Source organism: Mesoplodon densirostris, chromosome 16 (assembly GCF_025265405.1).
Source record: "Mesoplodon densirostris isolate mMesDen1 chromosome 16, mMesDen1 primary haplotype, whole genome shotgun sequence".
NCBI classification, from domain to species: Eukaryota; Metazoa; Chordata; class Mammalia; order Artiodactyla; family Ziphiidae; genus Mesoplodon; species Mesoplodon densirostris.
Window position 1 is genome coordinate 57,425,424 of NC_082676.1, and position 13,579 is coordinate 57,439,002.

A 13,579-nucleotide genomic window follows, 5' to 3' on the forward strand; every position below is an offset into this window, starting at 1 on the left:
GGTGAAACGGCCTGTCTCTCAAGTCACCTCAGCTGTTAAAGGTTGATCTGGACAGTTTTCTTCATTACTTTCATCAGCTTAGACGTGAATTCGTAAAATGAGACAAAGAAGAGCTGAATGTTTATCTGATCCTTTGATAGGAAAGGACTTTTAAAATCTTAAAGCAATGATAGAAATCCTGAAGGAGACTTAAGAACATTTGCCCCTACCAGAAGAGTGTGTATACTTACCCAGGAAGAAAAAGGTTTGCCATCCCCTCCCCATAAATCAATAAATGACCTGAACATTTACAAAAGAAGAAACACAAATGGTCCATAAAAATGTGGAGAAGTTCAACCTCGCTGGTAATCAGATACGCAAATAAAAAAGGATACCGTTTTTCCCCTAGAAATGTGTAGATTTTATGTGTACATGCTCACGCACGTGCGCCACACGTGTTGGTGGAGGTGCTCTGAAGCAAGCCGCTATAAGTATTCATTGTTGTTGCCTTTTTGGAAGACAATTTAGAAATACTAGTCAGAAGCCTTAAAATCCTCGTTCCACTTGTAGGAATTTATCCCAGGCACAGAGTTGGCAATGTCAACAAATATTGACAAGGTGCTTTTGCAGCACATCTCTTAATAATGACACATTGAATTTTTTCTTGGGAAAAGCAAGCAAGAGGAAACCCTAGCTGAAATAGCAGTGACTTGGCCTGGATTTGATAATTTCTTACAACAATGCTTCTTGCTCTGTCAAATTATTTCCTCTGAAGTTTTAGATACAAAAATTAAAATTTGCTTACGCTCTGACTTGTTCCTTTAAGGGTTTCAAGTGGTAACTTTCTTTTTTTTAGGTATATTTACGTGCTCTTGTGAGAAATCTTTTTAACGAAGGAAATGATGTTTATCGGGAATGTGATTGGAACAGCTCTATGAGCCAATATTCAGAAGCTTTGAGTATAGCTGATTATGCAAAGTCTGAAGAAATTTTAATCCCTAAAGAAATCATTGAAAAACTATATATAAATCGTATTGCTTGCTATTCTAATATGGTGAGTTGTGATTTTTAAAGCAATGTTTCTAGAGAGAAAAAAGGTTTTCAATAACATAGTATACTAGCAAAAGTCAGTTTCCTAATTTCAGTTTATAAGAAAGATGTATTAACTGCTTTTAGAGTGGCCTCAAGCTTTGAAAAATCAGCTTTGGCCAAATGCTTAGGGATTTAAAAATAATTTGTTTCTTAGATACTGGTCCTTGGAGATTCCCTTTTGAGTATGGCTTTTGGTGGGGGGGTGTCTGCTCATAAAAAAGTCAGCCTAGGAAGATACAGGTGTTCACAGATGGGTACAGGGTACCCATCAGGTATCTCTGCTGACAGTTTGCTTCTTAGTCAAGATTCTCTTAGGAGCTTTTTTTTTTATAGCACAAAACAGTAGTTAGCCTTCAAAAGAATTTACACAAGCTCTTCACATGTCTGAACTTAGAAAGCAATATTTTGATGTGCTTATAATTTTCACTATAGACATTCAGTAAAATTTAACCATGAATTTAAGTATCCATGTTGTCACCTAGTTCTTTGCTAACGAGCATTCATTTATGATTTGTTTTCTATAATATATTCCTCTTCAACTAGCTGCTTGGGAGTTACATTTCCATTTAACATTTTAATGAGCTCCAAGAAGGGGGTAGCTACAACTGGAGGAAAATAGGACAGGTGAAGTGACACGTGGGGGCCTCAGCCATACCTGGAAAGTTTTATTTCTCGAAGATCTGGGGTATTTTATGGCCAGATGTCTGGGTGGTGGGTACATGGGTAGCCACGATATTCTTTCTACTTTTGTGTATTTGAAATTTCATAATGAAAATAATTTTTTTTTTTTTTTTCTTTTTGCGGTATGTGGGCCTCTCACTGTTGTGGCCTCTCCCGTTGCGGAGCACAGGCTCCGGATGCGCAGGCCCAGCGGCCATGGCTCACGGGCCCAGCCGCTCCGCGGCATATGGGATCCTCCCAGACCGGGGCACGAACCCGTATCCCCTGCATCGGCAGGCGGACTCTTAACCACTGCGCCACCAGGGAGGCCCATGAAAATAATTTTTAAAAAGACAAATAATACCACTAACTTTCAATTTAAAGGAAAAGTCTGAATTTGTTTCCATTTGCAGGGAGACATCATCACAAGACGTGAACTGTTTGATTGCTAACTTTATTTGGTCTTCCTCACCAGGGTTTCCATGATAAAGTTTTAGAAGACTGTGATACAGTCCTCAGTTTAAATGCCAGTAACTGCAAAGCTCTCTATCGGAAATCTAAGGCTCTAAGTGATTTAGGAAGGTACAAAGAGGCTTATGACGCTGTGGCAAAGTGCTCCTTGGCAGTGCCTCAGGTATGGAATTTATGTTTTAGTTCATTCGTTTACATCATAACCATTTTATTGATTCTGTGTAGAGAAATGGCCTTAAAAAGTTACATCTTCCAGCCAGCCACCCACCTGCTGCAGTTGGGACTAATTGCCCTTAAAACAAGTGTCTTGACAGAGTATAAGTTAGAACTGTTTTGCCTCTTCGTCTTTACAGTTAGTAAATATAGCCCTCCACTAATCATATATTCTCACTTTTTTCAGGATGAACATGTAATAAAACTAACTCAAGAACTAGCTCAGAAATTGGGATTTAAAATAAGAAAAGCATATGTTAGAACTGAGGTAAGGTGGAGTTCTCTCCATAAGGTATTTTTTTGTTTTGTAGCTTGGAGTCAGTTCTGGTTTTAAATTAGCTTCTTAATTTTCTTTCAGCTCTCACTAAAAACAGTTCCTGGGGATGGGACTACAAAGGTAAGGTTATTACTCTTGTCAGAATCGTAATTAAAAAAAAAGAAGAAAAGATAGAAGCATTAGTAGTTTTGTTTCTAATATTTTTGGTTTGTGTCTATTTTGAGACCTTTTTATTCCTCAAACACAGAAGTGGCCAGAGCTTCCTGCCCTAGAAAAAGAAAACAAACAACTCAAGTAATATCTGTTCCTCTCAATCAGCATTTCCTGAAGGCCAATGGAGCATTTTACAGGATTTTAATAGATGTTAGGTTTTATTAGAAAAAGTGGGTCAGGGCCACATACTAATTTTAGGAGTCATTAGGTTAAACATAATTAACAAGTTGTTTTTTGAAGGTAAGTCTTCTTAGAGCTGTGAGGATGCCACTGTGAGTTGGGGAGAGAGTGGTGGCTAGACTAGTCCCTCTGGAACTAGAAGGCTCCTGACTATCCTTTGAGAAATACTGGGCCACAAGAAACAAGTGCCAGTAGGCCAGCACCGTTTAACGCCATGTATTACAAAGGTTTACACGTTTTGTTTATTTTTGTCTTAATTGGAAGGAGGTCAAATGTGAGAACCTGCATTGCTCTCTTAGAATGAGTTTTATAGCTTGCTTTATGATTTAGAGTCCTGAAAATACTATCATCTATTATTTGGTTTTATTTCTAGGCTTTGAACTGTTCTGTGGAAGATATTGAGCCAGGTACGTTTTCACTCACATCCTCTTAATCTGAAAAGTGCCAGCCTTAGACGTTATGTACATTATCGTGTTGTCAAATAAGATTGCTGGGTGGTTATTAGTATTAAAACAAGAGTAATTTCAAAAACCACCTCTGTGCCTCTGGATGTGCCAGTGAGTGAGTGACAGTACCGGATGTCAGTGAGCAATCGTCGATACCCACTGCGGCTTCACCACCCTCTAGTAGCTCCATCCAAAAGGGGCCTAGGAGTTTTGAGAAAGAAGGAGAAGTTTTCACAAGTCAATATATCTATTCCTGTGCAAAACAAATTATTTTTAGGATTACTTGTACTCTTTTATTTGAATTGCTTTCACTGTTGTATCTATTTATTTTTATAATTGCTTTCATATTTTCACCTAGCTCTTCATTTTTTCTATTATTGGCTATTAACACTAGTATTACATAAATACACTGAAAATAAGTGAGTACATGTCCATCCATGTTACAGATTTATTAACTCCGAGGCAAGAAGCTGTTCCTGTTGTTTCTATACCTGCATCCAGTTTTTCTCACCAAGTTGGAAATGAGCTGGCCTCAGTTCCCATTATGCCCTTAACTTCTATTTTGCCACTGCAAGTGGAAGAGAGTTCTCTGCCATCAACAGTGTTGGCAAATGGAGGAAAGATCCCCTTCAGTATGCCGGAAGCGTTTTTAGATGATGGAGATATGGTCCTTGGAGATGAAATAGATGACCTCCTTGATTCTGCACCTGAAACTAATGAAACTGTTATGGTAAATTTAGTGTGACTCCTTTCTTCTGAAGGCAGGCTTTTTTTTTTTTTTTTTTTTTTTTTTAATCGTAGTATAACCTGCTAGATATTTTTAGTATTGACTATAGAGTAAGCTTTGGGTTTCTTGAAAATTACTTTTGTCGTTTTCCAGTGGTAACTGGCTAATTTGGTCATTTCTTTAAATAAAAAAGGGAAACGTGCTAGGAATCACATATTATGGAAACGGTAAATTTAACTTTCTGACAAAGAAGAGGCATTTGACATGTAAGGCAAAATGAATTCATGGATTAAGGACTTCTCATTCCTTAAGGATAATTCTCCTATAACCATATATCATAAAGCAAGTGTCAGCAGACTTTGGTCCACAGGCCTGATCTGGCCCGCTGCCTGTTTTGTATGGCCCACGGACTAAGAATGGTTTTTAGATTTTTACATGGTTGAAAGAAAAAAATAATAATAATAATATTTTAAGACACATGAAAATATTTCATGATACTGTAGTAACAGAGTTGACTGGTTGTAACAGAGACCGTGTAGTCCACAAAGCCTACAATATTAATATCCAGCCCTTTATAGAAAAGGTCACTGACTCCTGCCATGAAGTATATTAAAATAGCGGCAGCAGTAGGATGATGATGAGGGGGAAACTCAGAGCTGGTTTCCAGGGTGGGTGAAACCAGTGATGTCCCCGTGGAGCTGACAGAAGATGTAAAAGGCAGACAGATGGGGGGTTGGTTCCTACCACTTTGATCTTGGGCAGGTTATTTCACCTTTCAGTCCCTCGGTTTTCTCATCTGTACCATGGCAGCCCTAGTAGGATACATCTCAGAGGGTTAGGAGAGTTAAATAAATGGTATATGATTTATCATAGTATAAGGCACATGGAAGGTCTCCAAAAATCCTCGCTCTGTGGGGGAGGGGCAAGGTAGTGTTCCATTTGTTCTGTAGCTTGGATTCTGCCACTGAGTCTTGATATTGATTTCAACTTTGTTATGTAACAAAATCACCCAGTGAAGTAATTTGTTTTTATATGCTGATATTAAAAGCAGTTTGGCCCGCTTGGAACTGCGTTCCATGGACTTTAATCCGGTCTTCTTTCCTCTCCAGCCATCAGCCTTAGTCAGAGGCCCCCTCCCAACGGCCAGCGTCGCTCCGAGCATCCCCTTCTCAGCCTCTCTTTTGGGCGCCTTGCCCATCGGTGCGAGGTACGCGCCTGCACCCTCCTTCTCGGAGCTGTATCCGCCTTTGACTTCATCCTTAGAAGATTTCTGTTCTTCTCTAAATTCATTTTCAGTGAGCGAATCCAAACGAGGTAAGATTCGAGCCACTTATGTAAACAGTTACAGTCCATTTTCTAAAAAAGACAATTTGGTTTGACTGTTGTTTAACTAACTCCAGATAGTTGGTACTTGAGTTATTTTTATTGTAGCTGAAAATACATTGTAGCTCTAAAATCAAAACCCTCCTGTTTTAAATTCACCTGGACTTAACTGTGCCATTGTGGAGATCAAGAATCAAAGCCCTGAGAGTAGGAATGTATGTGGCACTGGTTTTTGTATAGGATAGTGTGTTAAGCTGGGTGTCTATTTTGGGGAGTGAAATGACTTCTAATGTGTTCTCTAAAAAAGGGATACCCCATCTAAAGGGTCTTAAAGACAGGTTATCCTTTTAAATTCTGAACTAGGCAAACACTTAGTTAAGACTAATTTAAAATCAGTGTTTAAAATGATAATAGATCCATCTATTTTAGGTTTCATCCATTGAGCTCAGCAAAGTATGCCTGGTGCCTTAGTTTTGCAAGGGATTGCTGAGGTTTTGGCCTGACTCCTGTTTCTGTAATCCTAGGCTTAATATATACTTTAAACAATAACAATAAAAATCTTCATATTTTTATGAGGCTTTGTTATGGTTAAAGGGATAAAAATCAAAATAATTGATTTAAAGATTGACAACTGAAGAAACTAAAATTTGTGGGAGACAGAAGGGCAGAGAGAAGGTAACTGAGTGGTCGACTAAGAAAAAGAAAGTAATTGAACTTCATTGATTTTCTTAATGTTATGATGAGTTCCTGCTTCATATTTTCAAAAGGAGAGATGCCTTTCCCATTTTGAATACGAATTATTTTCTTAGTCTTTTTAACAGTCCCACTTGGTAGGCCCTGCCTTAGCTTATGTCTCTGAAAATCACTTTTTATCTAAATTTGTTTGTCTAAGGGTTATTTATGCCCTTGGTTTCTAGAGGAGAGGAAAGACTCCATAGCCCTCTTTGAGTGTCAGTCACGAGCAAGAAAGCTTCTTGGAATTGGGATGAGAAAATAACGTGGGAAGCCACAGTTAGCTACTAGCCCTGATGTTCTTATTACATGATTAGAATGAAAAGGTCTGTTGAAGTTTTTTTATTATTTTAGATCTGTCCACCTCAACTTCTAGAGAGGGAACACCGCTTAACAACAGTAATTCTTCCCTTTTACTTGTAAGTGCCACTTCCTCTTTTGTAAATACGTCGCTTAAATTGCAAATAGGTCTTTTACTTAAGTAACTGAGTTATTTGAATGAACGTGACCATCTCCCTGAAGTTTTGTGTGTGCTGTGGGAAAGAGTGCTAAAATAAGACTCTTCTGGAACATCCAGTAATAAGTGCTTTGTGTTTAAGGCTGGATCTGTCCTAGCAAATTAATCACAATCGCAGGCAGTGTAAGAGGCTTTAGCACAGCTTGAACGACAAGGAAATACAAGATCAGGGCGTGAAAAACGTGTTGGCTGATGAAGCAGAACAATTACCCGTCACTTAAAACAACTCATGGAGCATCCAAAAAAGTGGGGGAGGGACCTAGAGACCCAAAAGAGAGGAAAATGTAGAAGGAAATGGTTTTTAAATAGAAACGCAGTAAGGACAGAATAGTCCCAACTTCAGTCTGTGCAGAATGTCTTATTTTTCAGATGCATCTATTTCCTTCTTTAGTGATAGTGCAATATTTGTTGGCTGTTTTTTGTTTTTTGTTTTTTGTTTTTTGTTTTCTTAATTCTTCTTGCAGATGAATGGACCAGGCAGTTTGTTTGCTTCTGAGAATTTCCTGGGAATGTCAAGTCACCCTAGGAATGACTTTGGAAACTTTTTTGGAAGTGCAGTAACTAAACCACCTTCTTCAGTGACCCCAAGACATCCCCTTGAAGGAACCCATGAACTGAGACAAGCTTGCCAGATCTGTTTCGTAAAATCAGGTCAGGACCAAACAAAGGAGCAGACAGGATTAAAGCAGTCAATAACCTGAGGGTTCTTAGGGATTTGTAGATATATGTGGAAACACCAGCCATTGTGATTCTTCAATCTTTGAGTTCTTTCTAAAGAAGCAGCAGTTATTGATTAGGGACCTTTGGAGTCTAATAGGATAGGCCGCTGCTCTCCTTTGATAAAATTTTATATATAGAATCATATGGAATAGAATATTTACCTGACCATAATGTTTGTGAAAATTAAAGTACTTTCTGTTGGATTATTTCATATCTTTACCCCTAAGTCAAGTGATATGAACGCAATTTATTCTAAACTCGACCCAAGTTAATTTTCTTTCTTAGTTGCTTATTTAAATGCATTCTTTACCTTTAGAAGCCATCAAAACTCCTATTCTAATAGTTAAATAAGGGTTATGTTTTGGGAAGACTGGTGTTTTGTCCTGATCTTTGTTTTGTCTGACAAACAGCACGAAAGGCAAAAGTTACTTCCATAGCTTGTTTACATTTGGGGGTTATGAAGATGGGATTTTTTAATGGGAATTTAATATTTTAATAATCATAATCCATCTGCTTACATCTGCTTATAAATGTGCCTGTAAAATGAAATGATACTTTTTGTGCATATGAGCAATCCTTTTTACATCTTTTTCAGGCCCTAAGTTAATGGATTTCACTTACCATGCTAATATAGATCATAAATGTAAGAAAGATATTTTAATTGGTAGGATAAAGAATGTTGAAGATAAATCATGGAAAAAAATACGTCCAAGACCAACAAAAACAAATTATGAAGGACCTTATTATATATGTAAAGGTATATGCTATAATTACTTAATTGGTGTGCATCGCCTAAGTGAGAAATGATTTGCTACATTTGTTATAATGGTTTCAGTATTACTGTAACTAAAAATGTTTAGATAGAGTTAACAGAAAGTTCCTTGGATTGAGACATTAGTATTTTTTATATTATTTTTACCTTTTTTTTTTTTTTTTTTTTGCGGTATGCGGGCCTCTCACTGTTGCGGCCTCCCCCGTTGCGGAGCACAGGCTCCGGACGCACAGGCTCCGGACGCGCAGGCTCAGCGGCCATGGCCCACGGGCCCAGCCGCTCCGCGGCATATGGGATCCTCCCAGACCGGGGCACGAACCCGCATCCCCTGCATGGGCAGGCGGACTCTCAACCACTTGCGCCACCAGGGAGGCCCTTTACCTTTGTTTTTTTTGTTGTTGTTGTTGTTGTTGTTGTACGCGGGCCTCTCACTGCTGTGGCCTCTCCCGTTGCGGAGCACAGGCTCCGGACACACAGGCTCCGCGGCCATGGCTCGCGGGCCCAGCCGCTCCGCGGCATGTGGGATCTTCCGGGATCGGGGCACGAACTCGTGTCCCCTGCATCGGCAGGCGGACTCTCAACCACTGCGCCACCAGGGAAGCCCTACCTTTGTTTTTAACTTCCTGTCTTGTGAGTGTTTTATAGTTATTTATGGAAATGGGGATTTCCCCAGGTTTTAAACAGAAAACTGTCTCAAACTTTGGGTTCTCTGACATGGTCTAAACAGAATCAGAACACTGAACTAAGGCTTTGAAAATGTTGTTCTTTTAAGTTGTTTTTGAGAGAACTTAGTATTTTCATTTTTGTCAGACCACTTCACCTGAACGAGCTCTGAATGTACCTAAACGACTTTTTAAACTTAGGTGGAGTACATCCGGGTATCAAGGCTTTTTTTTTCCTGTCTGAAATAAAAATAATTTAGAATTGTGGTGCTGGTTTTTTGGTTTCTTTTTTAAGAGTTAATACCATCCCTGTATTGTAATATGTGTATCATGGTTTGAAGCTATCCATGAATTGTTATAAAAATTCAAGTGATGCCCTAAGCGTGTTTTTTTTAAAATACTTTTCTGATATTTTGTTGTTGTTGTTATAAATTTATTTATTTATTTATTTATTTATTTATTTATTTATTTATGGCTGCGTTGGGTCTTCGTTGCTGCGTGCAGGCTTTCTCTAGTTGCGGCGAGCAGGGGCTACTCTTAGTTGCGGTGCGCGGGCTTCTTGCAATGGCTTCTCTTGTTGCAGAACACGGGCTCTAAGTGCACGGGCTTCAGTAGTTGTGGCTCGTGAGCTCTAGAGCGCAGGCTCAGTAGTTGTGGCACACGGGCTTAGTTGCTCCGCGGCATGTGGGATCTTCCCGGACCAGGGATCGAACCTGTGTCCCTTGCATTGGCAGGCAGATTCTTAACCACTGTGCCACCAGGGAAGTCTCCCTAAGCGTGTTTAATATTCATTGGCTTTGAAAAAACAATGGTCTGCGTTTTAAATGTCTTTTAATTCCCTGTCTTTCTAGATGTTGCTGCTGAGGAGGAATGTAGATATTTGGGCCACTGCACATTCGCTTATTGCCAGGAAGAGATAGATGTCTGGACGCTAGAGCGAAAGGGAGCATTCAGCAGGGAGGCTTTCTTTGGTGGCAACGGAAAGATCAACCTTACTGTGTTCAAACTTCTCCAAGAGCATCTTGGAGAATTTATATTCCTTTGTGAGGTACTTTCTCCAAACCTTACTTTCTGCTGTGAAATTGGTGGTAGCTTCCGACCCGCAAGCCCAGAAGTATCAAGTACTTAGCTCTGGTCCTGCCATATGATAAAGCATCTGCTCAGCAATGGTAGTCACTGCTATTATCCAAAAGAATACTGTTAAGACTTCATACTTACTGAGTGTTATTTGATGTAAGCATGTAATGTATAGGTATGTACATCATAAGCATGGCACGGAAGTTCTATCTCATATTATGTTTTCATGATAATTCTTCTTCTCTGTTTCAGAAATGTTTTGATCATAAGCCCAGAATGATAAGTAAAAGAAACAAAGATAATTCTACTTCTTGTTCTCATCCGGTTACAAAGCATGAGTTTGAAGACAATAAGTATGTTGGTAGTTTCTAATTTTTATAGTGACAACACAGAGTCTCTTTTTAGATCCAAATAAAACCAGAGTAGTATCCGCTCAGGCATTCCCCCTCTCCTTTTGTTGCTGTTTTGAAAGATGGTGACTATTTTTAAATGGCTAATAGGTTTTGCTGAGAATTTTAAAATGAATTATTTAATTGAAATTTAATACAGAAAAGCAATACTGATTTATAGCTTCTCATGACATGGACTTAGGTATTTTATAGCTTAACATACAATTATCCCCTCCCCTCCCTAGTAAAACAGTTGCATACAGTGATTTATTTTTTCTGATAAAGATTTAAAATGTATTTTCAGTCTAGAACTTCTAGAACTTTACATTTTATATGTGTATGTACATTTCTTTTAAAGCTATGGCAGAACAATAGTAAAATGTCACTCCCTCTTGCTCTTAGGTGCCTTGTCCACATTTTGCGAGAGACAACAGTAAAATACTCCAAAATACGTTCTTTTCATGGTCAGTGTCAGCTTGATTTATGCCGACATGAGGTGCGATATGGCTGTTTAAGGGAAGACGAGTGCTTTTATGCACATAGTCTTGTAGAATTGAAAGTCTGGATATTGCAAAATGAAACAGGTAGGTTTGTGTGTGATTGAGAAATGTCTCCTCAAGAGCGTCAGGGTCTATGAAGCGGTATTGGAGACCCTTCTCCAACAACTTGGTGTGGCAACACTGTTGATTTTATCCTGAGCTTTAAACCGTGTAGTCACTTCATCTTTAGAGTGGCCTGTTTTGAGTGTGGTCTCGTATAAGTAATTGCTGATACAAGTTCATGTATGAAGTGTGGACTTGTGAGGAAGAAAGATTCCTCGGAAGACACCAAGAGCTATATTTGTAAATATTCCATTTTGAAAGAATAATGTGATGTTCATTCTTGGCAACAGATTATGCCAAGTGGGGTTAATTAAAGAATTGAGTCTGACTGTGCCTAGATTGGTGGCCTGTTATTGTGTAGAGGACCTAAAAAAAGGCTTCTGCGTTTCCCAGGTATCTCACATGACGCTATTGCCCAGGAATCTAAACGATATTGGCAAAATTTGGAAGCAAACGTACCTGGAGCTCAGGTATTCTTTCCTGTGTACTTTCTGCATTTGGGATCCTTTCTGGAACACCCGAATTAATGTTAGTTGTCGGCAGATGCAGTTAAAACTTACATACAGTCCAGTTACTTTCTTAATGTTTATTGAGTTGATTAATTTTTTAAATTAACTAATTAATTAATTAATTTATTTTTGGCTGCATTGGGTCTTTGTTGCTGCGCGCGGGCTTTCTCGTTCTTTGTTGCTGCGGCGAGCGGGGGCTACTCTTTGTTGCGGTACACGGGTTTCTCATCCCGGTGGCTTCTCGTTGCAGAGCACGGGCCGTAGGCGCGCGGGCTCAGTGGTTGTGGCATGTGGGCTCAGTAGTTGTGACTCGCGGGCTCTAGAGCACAGGCTCAGTAGTTGTGGCGCACGGGCTTAGTTGCTCTGTGGCACGTGGGATCTTCCTGGACCAGGGCTCAAACCTGTGTCCCCTGCGTTGGCAGTCGGATTCTTAACCACTGTGCCATCAGGGAAGCCCCAGTTGAGTAATTCTTAATGTGAAAAAAAATTTCTGAATTTTAGTTGATCATATAAAAGAAAAAAAGTTAGGCATCCCATAATACCCACCAAGAATGTAGGATAGGGAATTCCCTGGAGGTCCAGTGGTTAGGACTCCGTGCTTCCACTGCAGGGGGCACGGTTTCGATCCCTGGTTGGGGAAGTAAGATCCTGCAAGCCGAGCGGCATGGCCAAAAAAGACTGTAGGATACAGTTTTCTTATTCAGCTTAATTGGCAAAACAGTTGGGGTCTCGCGCTATGGGGATCCTTGGAATAAGGGAGGTGGATTGTGTTTGTAGTTTTGCTTACCGCCCAGCCAAACTGCTTTACCCAACTACCCTCCTTCCCCTCCCTGCCAAAAATCCTAGTCATTAACTCCAAAGCTGACTTTCATAAATTGAGATTTGGCATCTGTAATCTGCTTTTATCATATTCTCTTGCATTTGGGTGGAGAACTGGAGATTTTAGTTATCAGATTATATATATATAGTGGTCAAATCATCAAACCAGACAAAAACGGAAATTGTATGCTATTATGAAAAAAAATGCATGGTGATTGTGTTCTCAGAAAACTGGTTTTCTGTTAAATTAAAACTAATCTTTTAATTATTTAAGGTACTTGGCAATCAAATAATGCCTGGATCTCTTAATATGAAGATAAAATTTGTATGTGCTCAGTGTCTGAGAAATGGTCAAGTTATTGAACCAGACAAAAACAGAAAATATTGTAGTGCAAAAGCAAGGCATTCGTAAGTAGTGTGTGTGTGGAAATAGTGCCTGATCATAATGATCTGTTTCATGGGTGTAAAATCATGCATATAAGAAAAAAAGATTAAGACTTTGAAGAGAGCAAAGGAAAGTAGACAATTTAGGAATAATTGCAAAGCAAAAGGGAAGAGATTTTTAGAATTTAGTAGCTAAGAACTCTGCGCACAATTCAAGTGTTTTTCCTGTATTTCATCATTTCCGTGTTTAGGATTCGTAGGGAATGTTTGTTTATAATTATCGACAGGAAATGAAATGACAGAATCATAAGGCATTTCTTTTAGAAGGGTTGAGGAAAAAAATCTCTGGTCCTTTAGGTACAAACTTTGTACCTGCCCCTTTATATTATGCCTTTGCCAGTGTGTTTTTGTTTTTTCTGAACTCCATTTTTCTTAGGTGGACCAAAGATCGTCGTGCGATGAGAGTGATGTCTATTGAACGTAAGAAGTGGATGAACATCCGTCCTCTCCCCACAAAGAAACAAATGCCTTTACAGTTTGATGTACATACGTAATTTTTAAGCCACTTTTTTTTAAATTAGGCATTTCAAATCATTAGAAAGTAGTAGTAATTCAGATGGAAACTGGTACCCTTTAAATAATGCTCATCATGTTAATGAAATTGAAGTGGTCCTTTCGTTTTCCTTTCCCTTTTGAATGTGTGGCTCTGGGACAGTCTTTAGATTGATTGGAATCGTATGAGTTACTGAGGAAAAGTAAGTAGACAATGAACTAGAGAAGAGTGATGGTCATGGCTCAGCTTATTTTCCAGATGA

General features: G+C 39.1%; 1 protein-coding gene across 2 annotated transcripts in view; it reads left to right on the top strand.

Annotated features, from left to right (window-relative positions):
- ZC3H7A (zinc finger CCCH-type containing 7A) overlaps positions 1-13,579 on the top strand; it is a 35,329-nt gene that overhangs the window by 14,066 nt on the left and 7,684 nt on the right. For both annotated transcript variants that reach the window (XM_060077818.1, XM_060077819.1), the window contains exons 4-19: positions 836-1,033; positions 2,207-2,365; positions 2,603-2,683; positions 2,774-2,812; positions 3,459-3,492; positions 3,978-4,261; positions 5,368-5,572; positions 6,668-6,732; positions 7,295-7,481; positions 8,146-8,307; positions 9,836-10,032; positions 10,314-10,414; positions 10,853-11,034; positions 11,446-11,522; positions 12,655-12,788; positions 13,201-13,306. In XM_060077818.1, coding sequence (XP_059933801.1) covers positions 836-1,033; positions 2,207-2,365; positions 2,603-2,683; positions 2,774-2,812; positions 3,459-3,492; positions 3,978-4,261; positions 5,368-5,572; positions 6,668-6,732; positions 7,295-7,481; positions 8,146-8,307; positions 9,836-10,032; positions 10,314-10,414; positions 10,853-11,034; positions 11,446-11,522; positions 12,655-12,788; positions 13,201-13,306 — 2,211 coding nt within the window. The remainder of the gene's footprint in view (positions 1-835; positions 1,034-2,206; positions 2,366-2,602; positions 2,684-2,773; positions 2,813-3,458; positions 3,493-3,977; positions 4,262-5,367; positions 5,573-6,667; positions 6,733-7,294; positions 7,482-8,145; positions 8,308-9,835; positions 10,033-10,313; positions 10,415-10,852; positions 11,035-11,445; positions 11,523-12,654; positions 12,789-13,200; positions 13,307-13,579) is intronic.